Source organism: Dendropsophus ebraccatus, chromosome 1 (assembly GCF_027789765.1).
Source record: "Dendropsophus ebraccatus isolate aDenEbr1 chromosome 1, aDenEbr1.pat, whole genome shotgun sequence".
In the NCBI taxonomy this organism is placed as follows: Eukaryota; Metazoa; Chordata; class Amphibia; order Anura; family Hylidae; genus Dendropsophus; species Dendropsophus ebraccatus.
This window is the reverse complement of record NC_091454.1, coordinates 171507739-171524931: the sequence shown is the minus strand read 5'-3', so window position 1 is coordinate 171524931 and position 17193 is coordinate 171507739. Positions and strand designations below refer to the sequence as shown.

The window sequence follows — 17193 nt, the reverse complement described above, 5'->3', positions numbered from 1 at the left end:
CCAGAAACAGACTATAAACAGAGAACAAGTCATAAAGAAAAGTCTGAGATTTCTCCTCTTTCAAATCCATTCCTGGCTTTGGCTTCAAATCTTAGGCAGATAATCTTTCTGTGTAAAAGGACCCTAACTGGGTAAAGTTTAGCCCTTAATTTGCAGTTCAGTTCATTGCAATTTATTGTTCTCTGTTATCTGCCATTCTAGGTTCACTGTAGTGGAAGGTAAAAAAAAAAAAAAAAAGGTCTGCATACATCCAGGTCTGCATAAAAAGTTATATACATAGTTGCAAATGATAAGAGTGGCTGTGTAACATCAAATTCGCTTTAACCCAGTCGTTTCCCAACCTGTGACAGTATTACAACTAGTGTAGTTCTGCAACATCTGGAGAGCCCTGCTTTAACCTGTTCAGCTATGACGTCTACTGCAGAATGATCCTAGTATAAGTCATGCTGCATGTGGGCGGGGCTTATCTACATGCAGCCCGTCCAGACTGGGACATAGGTGTTCCTTCTTAGATCGACCTATAAACAAAGTAACAAATCAACACACTTCCTTATCTGCCTGTGAGAGATGGTGTCAGGGCTCCAATTAGTCTAAGCTCCCCAAATATCCAGGGGTGGGTGTGATCACATTAAATGACTTGGCTGCAGATAGCAGATTATGCCGACACTGAATCCTTACACTTGGAAATACAAGGCAGTAGCTGTAGGCCTTGAATGGCGTATGAGGCGTCTCCACCTGCAATACCAAATCTATATTCCCTGGCTGTCCTGGGATACTCCTTAGGGTGTGTTCACATGTTAAGGTTCTTAAATTGCAAATATTGAATACAAAGCCAGGAATAGATCTAAAAATAGCAGAAGTCTCAGTATTTCCTTTATACGTGTCCTCCATTTATGATCTGTCATTCCTGGCTTTGTCTTCAATAATTCCAATTAAAAACCTGAACATGTGAACACACCCTTAAAGTGCATTTAAAGGGGCAGTAAAGCTAACAGTAAAAGGCTTATAATTACCTGATAGCTACTAAATAATATTACATAGTAGGTATTGGGGTAAATAATTGTATGGAAAGTAACCTCACTGAATAACTAGTCAGACTCTAGTACACTAAAGTGGCTGATAGCAGGGAATAATAGATTACATTCACCTGGAGATTAAAAGAAGACTAATTATTGTTCCTTTAAATATCAATACAACTTAAAAAATACAACTTTAAAAAGTCAAAGCCATATACTGTGCGATGGGCACACTGGGCACAAGAGCTTGCAATCTATCTTAGTACAGGGAACAGTGGCACTAGTTATAATGGGCACAGTCACCATGACATGGATAGTAAATAGGTGTCCCTGCCAAGAAGTGACCCTGCACCTAAAAATAGAAGAGGTCACATGACCCAGACTTACCTTTCACCCTGAGGAAAGCGCAGAAAGTGAGGAAAGTGGTGAGAAGCGTCCCGGGCCGGTGCATGGTGCGGGCTCCGCGGCTCCCAGGCTGCTGTACGGTGTCGGCTGTTCCGGGAGGATTTCACGCTGGGACTGTACCCTGAGCCTGAGATTGCAGCTTAGAGTCATGTGACCGCGGGGCTCGGCCAATCAGCGCGGGTTGTGAGGCAGAGGAGGCAGCTGAGCTGTGGATACAGGGAGCTGAGAGGAGGGGGGAGGAGGGGGAGGCTGCTGCGGGTGCCGGGACTTGTTGTGTCTGCTCTCCATGCTGCTGCTGTTATTGTCTGTCTCACTGTCACCCAGGGCTCTAACTTCCAGCCTCACCCCAAGCAACAAGCTTTACCAGTGCACCTGGGGGGGAGGGGGCACTTGCTCTTCTCCCACTGACTGCTCCTTCCATCAGTCACCTTTGTATTACACAAATGCTTCTCTGTTCCAGAGGCTGACTTTCCTGAAGAGCCTGTCTACTGACAGGTATATATAGACTCTGTTCACACTATATATGTGCTGTACAGATAGTCTATATACGTAATAAAGAAACCTGTAGGAACTTAACCGGGTTCTTTACCATTTTTTTTCTTTCAAATCAACTGGTGGCAGAGATTTGTGGTTTACTTCTATAAAAAAAATGTCAAGTCTTCCAGTACTTATCAGCTGCTGTATGCCCTGCAGGCAAGCTGACTGGCAAGGATACCACTACAAGCAGGGCATACAGCAGCTGACAAGTACTATAAGACTTAAGAATTTTTTAATAGAAGTACATTACAAAGATTTGAAATATATATATACTGTATATATATATATATATATATATATATATATATATACAGTATATATATATATTGTGAACGACCCCTTTAAGAGAGTCCCATAGAATCCAGAGGGCAAACTAATAACAGTGGATCCAGGGTGACAACTGAGTCTATTTAGAGTTTTGAAAAGAATAGTGACAACTTGGTATTCTGCATGGAGAGACCTTATATATGAGTCAGGACCATGGGCGGGGGGATACAAGCCTGGCATCTACTAGAAAGGCACCAGAAACAAACCAATGTGTATTTTTATGATGTATGTGTCTAAAGAACCTTATATAAAAGGATGGACCACTGCAGGACTGGTTCCCAGCAGAGACTGGTGCTGAAGTGTACAACCACTCGGTAATGGTCACCTGGGTGGTGCGAGTCCTTCAGGGCAGGAGCGGCTCCTAAAGGGGTTACCCCCAGGGTCAGTTATCCCCTGTCCACAGAATAAGGGTTATCTAGGTTATTTTTGGGGGTCTGACCGACATTTCTGAGAATGTGGGTCAGTCGTACCCCCAAGTGAATGGGGCAGAAGCAAACATACATGGCCACTGCTCCATTCATTCTCTATGAGTCTTCTAGACAGAGGATGGAGCGGCAGCCATGGATGCTCACTGCTGCTTAATTCAGTTGTGGGACCCCCCCCCCCATGAGTCAGATACACAATTATCTAGCTGTCCCAAACAGCGTCATTGTGATCAAGTTAACACATGTTAAGGTTGGCAGGGAGTACCTTTAAATCTTGGGATAATCCTTTTAGGATACCAAACCAAACATCATCTGATTTTTCTGGGGTGTAAGAACCATCTAATGTGTATGGGGGGGGGGGGGGGTAAGAACATCAGGAGAGCTAGCTATCAGCCAAACAAGCAGGTGACCAACAGGTATGTTATGTACATGGCCAGCTTATGTACAAGGCCGCCCAACCCCCCCGCTTGAGCCCCGGATACTTACCCCATCTCGCCAAGTCCCGCTCCTGGAGCTGGTCCCGGGACGGAGATATCCTTGTCGGAAGCCTGGCGTGCACGCTGCATAGATGAGTCCGACGCCCATAGAGAATGAATGGAGCCGTCATTCTCTATGGGCGTCGGACACATCTCTGCAGCGCGTGCGCTGGGCTTCTGACAAGGATATCTCCGTCCTGGGACCGGCTCCAGAAGCGGGACTTGGCGACATGGGGTAAGTATCCGGGGCTCTAGCGGGGGTAGGGCAGTTTATTAGCCGAAAAATGCATTTTTATCATGAAAAAGCAGTTTGAAGCTCTCCCCCAGTCTTCTTGATTGTCTATGGAGAGGGGAGGGGTTGAGGGAGATGAGGCACCAAAACAGGACAATAAAGTTAATTTACAGCTACATCACCAGGCTATCTCCTCTGAAGTCAGCACTGACCTCTCTGACATCTGAATAGCAGCTTTCACACAGGTCTCGCTGTGTAATCCATTGTTCTCTGCTCTCTGCTGCCGACTAATCTCCCTCCTCCCCTCTCCATAGATTACACAGGGTTCGACTGATGTAAACTAGTCAAGATTTCCTGATATTGAGCCGTGAGTGAGAAAGAGAAGGGACAAAGCTTCTTAAAATCGTCTGTACTATTGATTCCTGCAAAAAAAAAAAAAAAATTAAACGACAGTGACACTTTAAGTTCTGTGTCCACATTTACAGGTCAGCTCCCTATGGTGGATTCACAGGACCCCCATCTAAGAGATTTCCGCCAGCTAGTTTGCATAGGTCAGGGTTATGATAACCTTCATGATGGCTGATAACACTAGGGTGAGTTGTAGCTGGACAGACATTTCCCCTGCAGCTTATTTTACCATGGTGGAGATAATGTCCAGTCCACCAAGCCCTGACGGGTGGAAACAACTCTTTCCATGCATTCCTAAAACACCAATTTTTACAGTATACTGTACATAGGTTGCAAAAGGCAAAACTCAAATACATGGCACGGGGTCACGGAACGGCCGGTCTCATACGTAGTGTGAACATAGCCTTACAGTGCAAAGGTAAACTAATGTGATCTTGTATGTATAGCACCCTGACCCCATGGGGAGCAGAGAATGGCTGAGACATTGGTACTGTATGATACCACAGCTACTAATCTGAACAACATGACGGCATAATATTTCAGCAGCACTGCATCTAGAATATTCTGGTATTTGCATTATTTCTATGATGAAGAAGTTTAGGGCAGTTGACCCATGTGCCCTTCCTAATCTTCCTGTGTTTCCCCATAAACCTTCATGCCTAGACTAAGGGTATGTGCACACTAAGGAATAGGCAAGGAATTGAAGAGAAATCTGCTTGAAATTTCTTCTGTAAAATATGAACAGAGCAATGTCCCATTGTGTTCAATGGGATTTCCTCTCTGTTGTTCACACTGCAAAATTTCTGAGCAGAATTTTCTGCTCTATATTCTTTTTCTGCCCAAAGGGTGCGTTCATACTAAGGGATTAGGGCAGATAACCCACTGCGGATTCCAACGCCCCCGCGCCCGCATGCATTTCCGCCCTTGCGGTAGACTCCATTCTATGGTCGGGCGAATTCTGCGCTGGCGCAAGTGGCAGAATCCGCAGCTGGTTGTCTGCCCAAATTCCTCAGTGTGAACCCACCCACAGAGTTGACATGTCATTCTTTGGGCGGATTCTGCACACAGGTGTCAAACTCAGGCCCTCCAGCTGTTACAAAACTACAATTGTCATCATGCCTAGACAGCCAAAACTTTAGCTTTGGCTGTCCAGGTATGATGGATATTGTAGTTTTGCAACAGCTGCAGGGCCTGAGTTTGACAACTGTGTGCTAGAAGAATCCTATAGAAGTCAATGGGGGCCTAAATTCTGCTTGAATTCCGCTAGAATTCTGCTCAAATTCTGCCAGTGTTGACTATGGGTGGGTTGACACTGAGGAATTCTCACGGATAAATACCACGGAATTCCGTCACCTGTACGCACGCACGGCCGCGCACCTTTCCGCCGGCTTTATAGACACCATTCTATGGGCCGGCTGATTCCGCATTCCGCTGAAAGAATTGACGTGTCAATGCTACGTGTAAGATGCTACGTTTACACAGAGCGATAATTCGCCCAATCGATCGTTTAACGATTTTGAAGCAGTGATTTGGTTTTTATAACCATCAGCGTTTAGACAAATAAATCGTTGGAACATTTTTTGAAAATTCGTAAGAAAAATGGTTATTGCTATCGTTTTTAAGATCGCTTAAGCCCATCTCACACATAGGGTGAATAGGTGAAAGACTGTTTACACGAAGCGATCTGCGAATTTTGTGCGAACGACGATTTAAGAACATGTTGAAAGATCAAAATGAACGATTTCTCGCTCGTCGTTTGATCCTTTGCTGTGTTTACACGGTACGATTATCGCTCAAATGTGATTTTTTTATGCGAAAATTTGAACGATAATCGTTCCGTGTAAACACAGCATAATTTAAAATAATTTACTTTGGTGGTAGACATGCCCTGTATTATAAAGGATAGACACTGAATGTGAATAAGAGGTACTGTCAGTAGATAATCATCAGTGATTGATCTTCACTGGGTCTCTATTGTTATCTGTAATGGATCTATAATAACAGGGTGTTACAAGGTTAAACTGAAGCTTTGTTCATTCAGAATAAAAAGGGTCCTTGAGAATCCTTGGGGGTTGGGAGGGCAACTACATTGATTTATATCACTGAGGAGACTTGGTGAACATTTCTGGCATTGTTAGCATGTGTGGTAGATTTATATGTCGGGCTGTGAGAATAATGTGTGGAATGCATCACATTGTAACTCCTAATAGGGAATTAGTTACCCTAACCATTTCTAGCACATTACAGAACCACCAAGTGTAAAGACATTCAGAAAAGTCACGAAAAAGAGCTCCTGTAGATTCACCAATATGGATGTTACTGTTCTGCTACAGATAAAGTAGTGGCAAAGCAAGAAGCTTTAGCAATAGAGATGAGCAAACCGGGTTCGGGTTCGAGTCTATCCGAACGCGAACGATTGGCATTTGATTAGCTGGGGCTGCTGAACTTGGATAAAGCTCTAAGGTTGTCTGGAAAACATGGATACAGCCAATGACTATATCCATGATTTCCACATAGCCTTAGAGCTTTATCCAACTTCAGCAGCCACCGCTAATCAAATGCCGATCGTTCAGGTTCGGATCGACTCGAACCCAAACCTGGTTCACTCATCTCTATTTAGCAACACTGCACTGCAAAAAAAAAAAAAATACAAAACTAGTTTGTACTTGAAGACTGTAAGGCAGATCTACAAGTACTCCTCCGCTCCTAAAATATTAAAGGACAACTCCAGCTCTGCACTTTTATATGGTAATTGAAGCACATTGCAAACTTATATAACTTTTAGAGATGAGCAAACCGGGTTCGGGTTCGAGTCCATCCAAACCCGAACGATCGCATTTGATTAGCTGGGGCTGCTGAAGTTGGATAAAGCTCTAAGGTTGTCTGGAAAACATGGATACAGCCAATGACTATATCCATGTTTTCCACATAGCCTTAGGGCTTTATCCAACTTCAGCAGCCACCGCTAATCAAATGCCGAAAGTTCGGGTTTGGATGGACTCGAGCATGCTTCAGGTTCACTCATCTCTAATAACTTTGTAATGTGCTTTAATTACCTTTTTTCAGCCCTTCCCTATCCTTCCAACACTGCTGAGCCTTAGCAGCCTTAAGGCCCTATTCCACGGAACGATTATCGGCCGATTGTTGCCCTGTGGAATAGGAGGCAATGATCAGCTCACATCGTTCATGTCGGCTGATCGTTGAAGTCATTTGTCTTTCAACATGTTGAAAGACAAACGACTTATAAAGCAGCGATCTGCTGGTGCTGCTCCGTGGAGTAGGAGCGGCGGTCTACTGTCTACTATATCCTATGGGCTGCCCGGACGATCAGCGATCACCCGGGCAGCCCCCCGCAGCTCCCCCCGACCCTCCCCGGACTCACCCGCTCACTGCTGCCACGTGTAATAGTGGCAGCAGCAAGCGGGGAGCGAGGAGCAAACTTTAGGACAGAGTCGGCCTTTAGGAGTTTTCCTGCAGATCTCTTAAAAATGTGTTGCATTTGTTGCTGCATGTGTGTCTTAAAATTAGAGCTAAGCAAAACTTATGTAAGTCTGGGTTTGTGAATTCCTGACTACTCGCCATTTGACTTCCAGTGACTGGAGAAGATGGATGACAAGAGAGGGGGAAAGTGGCCATGTTTTTGTAGCACTGGATAACCCTTTTAAACTCCATTCACTTCAATGGAACAAGATAACCCCTACTGTATCTATCCGTTCTATTTGACGATATTGAAGTTGTATAGAAAAAAGAATGTCTCCTGCTCATGCAAACTTGCAAGAACCATATGCTGCCTGTCCTTTATTGTAAATCTAATATAGTATGCTTTTCTTATGTCACAATTTTTTATCACAATTTCTATAAAAGCTATGAGTACAGCATTGGGGATCTGTAATGTAAGGTTTAGTGGAATTGTCTTTTAAGAATAGGAATACAATTAATAAAACATGCTGCTCTTTTTCAAGGTCCTGCATAGAGTATACTGTAGATATATATATATATACACACACATTTAGAGTATGGCTTCACATCACGTTGAACATGGAAACATGGAAATATTTGCCAGATGATGTTCACTTGTTTGGCAGCTATTAATAACATGTTTAAAGCGGATATTTACATGACTCTGGAGGACTGCATTACAGGAATGATCTGTGCTTCATAATGCATGATGTATGTGTTCCCTTGTCAGTAGTAATACATTTGCTTAATGTAAAATAATGCACGCATTCCAAAAACAAATAACAAGATGTATGTTTAAGTATGATGAACACAGAGCCAAAACTAGAGAGCCTGTTGATTTACATAAAAACTGTATAGAATTGCATCCATAAACAATATGAACATGGGGAGAAAGGAGCTGCTGCACCTCACACCTATGGCTGACACTAATGCCTCTCGGCTACATTTAGAAACCAACACCAGGATATTGGTAGATAATTTGCCTAATGTACCACGTGCAGGTCTTCTGGCCAACATGAGTCCCTAAACTAAACCAACACTTTGCCGGTCATTGACCGCCAACCTTGCAAAGCAAGTGATAACAGGAGAGGGGGGCCTCAGAATAGCCCTGCAACCTCAACGTCACAGGACCAAACCCACAGGGCCCCCACACACACCTCGCAGGCACCGTCGGCGGAGAAGGCGGACGCTAAGCAACACAAATGTGAACAAGGTGTTACTACTCACCATTGCACCCGGAGGTAGAATGGGAGAAAGAAGAGGTACTTACCATATGTGCACATGGGTCTTACAAGGAGGAGTGCTAGCCACTCAGAAAGGGGAGAAAAGTAAAATATGAACATGGAGGTAGAAAGGAGCTGCTGCACATCACACCTATGGCTGACACTAATGCCTCTTGGCTACATTTAAAAACCAACGTCAGGATGTTGGTATATAATTTGATCAAACCATATTGCCTCATGTACCACGTGCAGGTCCCCTGGTTCACATGAGTCCCTACACTAAATTAACACAGTGTCAGTCAGCGACCACCAACCCCGCAAAGCAAGCAACAACAGGGGAGGTAGGGAGGGCAGGCAGTATGGTTCGATCAAATTATATACCAACATGCTGGCGTTGGTTTTTAAATGTAGCCAAGAAGCATTAGTGTCAGCCATAAGTATGAGGTGCAATCGTTTCTTTTTCTCCATTTTTGCATTTTACATGTTCTTTTTTCTTCATGTGGCTTGCACTCCTCCCTTGTCCCTATGTGACCCCAATTAGCAGGAAGCACCTGTGCACATATAGTCAGTACCTCCTCTTTCTCCCATTCTACCTGCTGGTGCAGTGGTGAGTAGTAACACCTTGTTCACACTTGTGTTGCTTGGCGGCCGCCTTCTTCGCCTGCGGGGTGTGGGGGGGCCCAGTGGGTTTGGTCCTGTGACAGTGGCGTTGCAGAGCCATTCTGTGGCCCCCATCCCCTGTTGGTGTTTGCTTGGCGGGGTTGGCAGTCGCTGACCGACACACTGCTGTTTTTGGTGTAGCCACTAATACACAGGGCGATGCAGAGGAGCAAACGATCGCTGTTAGCGCTCGCTTGCCCCTCGTTCCCTGCTCGCTGCTGTCACTATTACATGCGTCGGCAGCAAGCAGGTAAGTGCGGGGGGAGGGGGGGCACAGGGAGCTACCAGGGAGGGGGGCTGCCCGGGTGATCGCTAGATCGTCCATGCAGCCCATAGCAGATAGCAGTGGTCTGCTGCTGCAGCTCCTATTCCACGAACAACGGCAGCATATTGCCGCAATCTTAGTAGTTTGTCTTTCAACATGTGAAAGACAATGATCAGCCGACATCGTCTGATCATTTTCTTCTATGACACAAGACGATTATCGTCCGTAATGGCTGATATCGGCCGAATATGGCCAATCATCGTTTTGTGTTATAGGGCATTTAGAGACCATTGTGTGAGGAGAAGACAAAAGAAGAGCAAAGATCCTGTTGAGTATGTCACTGTGGGTAATTAGAAACCACAGTAAAGTTACTGGCAGAGGGCTGAGGTAAAGGAGGAGATGATAGTTGGATTACTTGGGCATCAAGGCTATGTTCCCACTACGTAAAAGTACAGCCGTTGTTGCCGATGGCAACAACGGCCGTACTTTTGGTGCGGTGTAACAATGCCTTACTTTCAATGGGATCCCGGCCTGAGCGTATACACATCGTATACGCAGAAAGACCTGTCAGTTCACACAGGGGACCGAGTGGCTCCGGACGCTTGCATCACTGTGTGCTATGGGAAGCTCTGATGCGGGCGCGCGTCAGAGCTCTGCGGCCGGAAAGATCACTTAAGTACCGGCCGAGATGATCCGGCCAGTGGCCGTCCGTTCCGTGACCCGGCCGGGTTCACGGAACGGCTGGTCTCATATGACGTGTGAACATAGCCCAAGGGTGGCTAAAGGTAGATCTGATGGATGCAAGAGTGTTAAATTGGAGACCACAGAGAAGAATTGTTGCAGTAGTCTGGGCAGGAAAAGTCTAATGGGAGCATTTATCTTGTTTGTCAAGTCTGTCATGTGAAGGAATTAGAAAATTTGGAAGGGAAGGGTATTGTCAAATGTGTTGAGGGTGGAGAACAGGTCTAGGACGAGAGCACAGAGTAATATTGGGAGGCTTTGGCAGTCAGCAGATCATAAGTGATGGGTTTCAGAAGAGTGATGGGGTCTGAAGCTGGACATGTTCAAGGGGTTTAGAGGGGTCTTATAAAATGGGGTCAGAGGATGGGGAAGGGCTTGTTTATTAACCATGGTTGTGATGGTTGCTTGTTTTCTTGACAGAAATAAAATATGAGTCAGGCATGAAATATATACAGCAGTAAGTTTTTTCCTAGGGTAAGGTAGGATTGGGTCGAGTGCACAGGAGGCAAGGTGCGATTTGGAGAGTAGGGTGGAAAGCTTTTCATCACTAAAGGTGTAGAAACAAGCTTTAGGAGAAGAGCATTGAGCAGTTTTATAGAGGCACCAGGGGACAGAGTAGGGAGAATTGCTTGGGATTCTGAGACAATAGCAAAGTGATCAATGCAGACTTAAAATTGAGAAATCCTTGCTTTAAGGCCTAGCAGTGAGCATATATACCAATCCAAATCAAACAAATCCGCTATCCATTAAACCCCCAGTACACAGGGCGATCAGAGGTAGCAAGCTCCTCGCTTGCTCCTCGTTCCCTGCCCGCTGCCGAGGGGGGGGGATGTCGCAGGGAGCGCCATAGGAGATAGCGGCGGTCTGCTGTTGCTGCTCCTATTACATGGAGAGATGGCAGCATATCTTAGCTATCCATATCTTTTGTCTTTCAACATGTAGAAAGACGTTAAAAGACAACGATCAGCTGAACTAAGGCCTTATTCACACGTTCTGTAATTTACGGATCCGTATTTCCGTATCCGAGTTAGTGCACATTGAAGTCTATTGGGCTATTCACACAATCAGTAGCAGAAATGGATGGAAATCAATCCGTAAAAAAAAAAGGACATGTCCTAGTGCGGACCCATTTTTTTTTGCGGATCCTCTCATTGAAATCAATTGGTTACAGATCGTTTACGGATTGTAACATGTTGGCATCCGTATTTCCGCAAAAAAATACGGATGAAGTGCATTGGAAAGCAATGAGTAGTAAACAAATGGAATTACGGAAATACGGATGGAATACGGATGGATGTCCAATCCGCAATTTCTCACGGGTTGTTTCAGGACCAGAAAAAAATACTGAACGTGTGCATAAGGCCTAAAAAGAAAAGTAAAGAGAGAATGAGAAGTAAGTCTAAGACGTTAGGGAACAGAGATAGGTGAAAATAAATTTAAAGTGAATCTACTACCAGGTACACCACTATGGGCTTTATGGCCTAAGGTCCGGGTTGAGTGGGACGGGGCTTTACATACCCGCAGCAAAATGAAAAATGTGCAGTATATAAACCTGTAGGAAATGACAGGACACAGGATTGCTGCAGATTTCACTGTGAAACTCACAGTGTGAAATCCGCTGTGATCCTGTGTGTGAAACTGGCCTTAGGGTGGATTCACACATACTGTATTGCAGCGAATTACATGCTGCGCCTTTGACAATGAAATTCGATGTGTTCATGATTTCAATTAAAGTCTATGGCAATTAATTCTAGCAGCACATTTTCATTCCACTGCAAGACTAAAGAGTGCTATAGACTTGTAAAATGTAACTACTAAGCTCCGACACCATGCCTACCTGTCCTCATTCCACTGGTGTGCTTGCATGCTTCTCTGTGTCCCTGCTCAGTGATGGCCCGATCAGCCAATTATTGGTTGCGGCAGGACAGTGCAGTGATTAGCAGTGTCTATAGCATGATATTCTTGCAGCGCAATTTAAGTCTGGTGCAGAAATGGACTGCCATAGACTATAATTTAAAGGAGAAGTCCAGGGAAAATTTTAATTGAAGTATTGTATTGCCCCCTAAAAGTTGTACAAATCACCAATATACACTTATTACGGGAAATGCACATTAAGTGCTTTTTTCCATTCACTTACTACTACATCAAGGCTTCACTTCCTGGATAACATGGTGATGTCACGACCCGACTCCCAGAGCTGTGCGGGCTGTGGCTGCTGGAGAGGATGATGGCAGAGGGATGCTCAGTGTCCCTCCAGTGCCCTGTGTCCCTTAGTGTCCCCCTGCCATCATCCTCTCCAGCAGCCACAGCCCGCACAGCTCTGGGAGTCGGGTCGTGACATCACCATGTTATCCAGGAAGTGAAGCCTTGATGCAGTAGTAAGTGCAGGGAAAAAAGCACTTTATAAGCATTTCCCGTAATAAGTGTATATTGGTGATTTGTACAACTTTTGGGGGGCATACAATACTTTAATAAAGATTTTCGCTGGACTTCTTCTTTAAGACAAAATACAGATCACATATGTTGGTCACCCTTGACTCGAGAATATGCTAATAAAAAATATATACAGTATATTGTTACAAAAGAATAGAGTTACTGAGAAGAAAGACTTGCCTTATGACAGATGAGGCCACAAGAACATGTGTTTTGATTATTTAAATGAAATACAACATTGGAGACAGACAAGATTTTTTTGGATTTGATTTGTATGAACCAAGAGGCAAAAACAAAAAAAATCTTATAACCTATCAAAGAAATATTTTAAAAAAGAAAAAAATTGTAGGTTTTACATCTAATGACGCCTATGATATCGCTGGGAAATAAGATAGGGTTGGATAGTTGCTAAAAGAAAATCTGAAAATCTTGTCTTTACACCCCTCGCAAAAGTCTGTGCTTCAAAGTAAAAGTGGTAATAAAGTAGTACCTAAGTTTTGCCACTAGATGACGCTAGTATGTATATTGTGTACGTAAGTATTGCACAGCTGTACATAACTAAAGGGTTATTGTTTCTAGGATCTGTGCACCAATGGGAGCTCTTTCTCTTTTCTACCTATCTCTATCCTTCTCTTTCTCTTGCACTCTCTTCTCACCCACTCACAGCACACATTACAGACGCTATAGGAGGAAGTCCCATGGCTGAAGTGTAGTCACACCTTAGTGAGTCTTACTCTGGCATTGGTAGAGGATGGACGCAAGCTAGAACGGTCTCTGCAGTAGCCAAGTAGGGCCCTGGCTTATGCCAGGTCCCCTGTGGAGTTTTTGGGTCAGTCCCTGTAGTGAACGGACGCACATGAGGCACTCTTTTCTTGACAGCAGTACTTCCACACACTATGCAGTGCTGAACGCACACTTAGGGAGGACAAGTCAGGGATCATTCCAACCCATGCCCAGAACCAGTCTAAAAGTGCAGGACAGTATCCTAAAGAAAGAGGAACTGATCTGGATAGAGCAAAGTTGCTAGAAGCCTATGTACTCTATCTCACAGCGCGGGTGTCATCAGAGAACCCTGACCACTCTGCTCATCCCAGGTAACAAGGTATGGGGCTTGTGTCACCCTCTAGGAAGGGTCACCCAACACTGGTGGGCAATAGGTGGTGCAAAGACCAAAGAGTCAAAACATGGGCATATCTATTCTCTCTGCTCTCAAGTATTCTACTTATTCTCCTTCTAAAGTTCCATCAGAGCACACTTTTGAGTTGGGACTCTCTCGACATCCTCCTCTCCAAACCTCTTTTACCTCTCAGCATGCAACTCAGTTAGCATGGCTGCACCTCTCCTTGAGCTCTCAGCACAGGTCGTGTCACTAAAGTTTAAAGTATATTATCAAGTCAAGATCCTACTGTATATCACTGTATTAGGCCTTCCTGCAGTAAAGAAGAGTTTATTTATTTTAACTGGACTCAGTGGTTACTCGCTAAGCACCTACACAGCCATTCCATCTGCCTTGGGTCATCTCCCCTTTCTGTGGGTGGCGGTACCAATAGTACGGGTGGGTCACAACTCCACCCAAGGGACCCCCTCACATCCTGGCAGGTATAGCCAGGCTATCTAAGATAAAAGCCGGTGTGCCACCATACCTGTGTGCCCAACACGCACTGGCGTCACAACAACCTAACATCTGGATAACCACCACAGAACCACCAACCACCACAAAAGTGCCATCACACGTTACCATCTAGTAAGTGACCGGTCAACCATACACCACATACACATTAGGGGTCATGGGGCATGGCAGCCAAAGAAGCATGAAAAGACTGCTCTGGCATACAGCAGTGTTTTATTACTGACTGCTACTTACTGACATGTTTGAGACTTCTAATCACTAGAGGGTACTTGGAACAAAAAGGTTGAGACACACTGGTGTAAATCAAAGGTTAGATGCACAAGTTCATGACACTATTGTAGCTATGAATGCAATGACCTAAGACAGTATACGTTGAAAAATTCCTGCAGGTACACTGTCCGCTTCTGATGCGAGTGAATGGAACTGTCGGCAACGCGATAGACTGCATTATATACACTTACCGAGAATTCCATCGACCGCCCACTTCAGAAGAAGAGCGCACCTGTAGGAATTCTTCAATGTATTTTGCGGTGCAGTCCAAATGATAGGCACACTTTAGGACATATGGCAAGTGAGAGGTCAGAATACACTGAACTTTAGGATTGCCTTGAGTCAATAACATTATAAAAGATCTTGCTCTCTTGTATGATGCTCCTGAAGAGCGGTCTATCCTTCTTTACAATCCTAAAACAGAGCTGACACAGTTATTTGAGAAAATAAGTAAATCGGGTTATCTGTGCATAAAGTACTCATAATGACAGCCAAGCCAAAAAGGAATGGGAAACTATCATAAATTGAGCCAAACATCAAGTGTCACACTGTCCTGGAACAGCATCAGTAGGTTCCACTTCCTAACTAGCCAAGCGTTTGGAAGCTAGGTGTTTTTCCACAAAAGCATCCAACCATCTGACAACTGTGAGATAATAAAATGCAAACAGATACTTAGTGATTATGAAATTCCCAATCCAAGAACATGGCCAGGTGAAACAGAAAATGAACAAGAGATCATCAACAACACAGAAGCTTTTCAACTCTCTTTCCCAGCTATGATGCCCAATCCAAATGGTTGACCCGTATATCAACACTATTTTTAATGTATAGAATAAGGCCGGGTTCACACAACGTCTGTTCTGTGACAAAAAAGGCAAAAAAGCTTTCTTCTGTACTGAGAAGGCTGCCCACCCCCTCCTCACTTCTTATCTGTTGCAAAGTGAACAGTTTGTTGTGTCCATTATAACCTACAGAAAGGTGATGGGCAGAGTGGAATGAGTGAGCAGGGAGAGAAGAGAACCAGCCTGTGTAGTTTTTACTATAGGAGGCAGCACAGCACACTATCCTGCAATCTTACCTCAACAAGTTCCCAGACCAGCGTTTTCTGTGGCCAGACAGTCTTAAAACTACAGGGCTCTCCTCTTCCTGCTCACTCATCCCCCTCATCCCCTCCCCTCCATAGGTTGTAATGGAAACAGCAAACCCATCTGCACTTTGCTCCTCTGTAATGTAGAATATTTTACTTATTTGTTTATTACCAAGGCAGTGAGGGAGGGGGGGGGGGCTGGAAAACAGCCTTCTGGGTACAGAAGGAAGCTCTTTTGCTCAATAAAACCTGTTACAGAGTTTATTACAAATCACTTTAATTTCTATTGATTTCTGCAAAGTTGTGTGACATGACCATTACACTTTAAATGTTTAACACCTGAGAAAGAATGATACATTTTCAATACTTTAGCCCCTATGGTTTACAAGAGCATATAATTTCTTTTCCTAAAACCATGTAACAATTTCTTCTTAGTTTTACCCAGTCTCTTCTTTACCTCCTCCTGGATTTCCTTTGCACTCTCAATTTCATTATGCCTCCCTTTTTTCAAATCCTCATCCAAACTCCTAGCAGCGGCTATGATGACCGCGGTGAGCGTGGAGAGGTAAAAATAGATACTTTATTACTCACTATATACAGCAGGGGCTGCACAGACTTCACTAACAATGTCTAATGGGGCCGGTAAGCGATGTCAGTAACTTACCTGACCGCGCTCCAGCGTCGTCTGGTCCGGCTGGAGCGCAGCGCCGTCCTCCTCGGCCGAGCCGGGTGACGTCACGGAGACCCGACGGCGTCCCTAGTAACCAGGGAAGCCGCGGGTCTCGCGTTAGTGTACGTCGCCCGGCCAAGCAGCTGAGTGCTGTTGAGCTCAGGCTGAGTGACGGATCGCTCTGCCACTCAGCCTGCAGCGCACCAGCTGCTATGTGTCTGGATTCAGGAGGCCGGACCAATCAGTCTTTGGTCCGGGCTCCTGATCCAGTATAAAGTGTTTGCAGTGTCAGCCTCTAATCGCTGGCTATTAGTTGTTTCTGATCCCAGCTCCCCAGTCCCTTGTATTCTGTCCTATCCTTCTCCATTTTGTCTTGCCTGGATTCTGACCTTTTGCCTGTCCCCTGACTCTCCGCTCGGTTCTGATTTTGTACTGCGTTGCTCGTTTGGTTCCTGACTCGGCTAGTTGACTTTCCGCATTTTGTTTGTCTGTCTGTCTGCGTTTTATGTTCTGCACGTATACAGTATAGGGATTGTCTTCGTGGTTGTCCGCGACCGCCTAGGGTCGACTGAGGCAAGTAGGCAGGTGACAGTGGGTGGGGTCAGATTTAGGGCCCACTGTCGAGTGTGTTGTCTTCACCTGCCGATCGTGACAGAATAGCCAGCCTGTACAGTTTCGTGACGTGCACCAGGATTTCTATTATGGATCCTATGAAAGCATTGTTGGAGCAAATGCAGAACCTAAATTCTATGGTACAGAGCCTTGCTGAGCGGGTTCAGGAGCAGGAGGCTGCTCCCCGACAAGTTACTATGACCACCCCTTCCCCCCCTGAACCACCGGTACAACTCCCAGAAAAATTTAAGGGTGATAGAAGGAATTTCCGGACCTTCAGAGAGGGGTGCAGACTGTTCTTTCGACTACGTCCCCGC

The 17193-nt window shown here is 45.0% G+C and overlaps 1 protein-coding gene across 2 annotated transcripts in view; it reads right to left on the bottom strand.

The window, feature by feature from the left end:
• The window catches only part of MFGE8 (milk fat globule EGF and factor V/VIII domain containing), a 40275-nt gene extending 38713 nt beyond the window's left edge, over nt 1-1562 (bottom strand). For both annotated transcript variants that reach the window (XM_069984748.1, XM_069984756.1), the window contains exon 1: nt 1404-1562. In XM_069984748.1, coding sequence (XP_069840849.1) covers nt 1404-1467 — 64 coding nt within the window. In that variant the 5' untranslated portion in view covers nt 1468-1562. The remainder of the gene's footprint in view (nt 1-1403) is intronic.
• Between the last annotated feature and the right edge of the window lie 15631 nt (nt 1563-17193).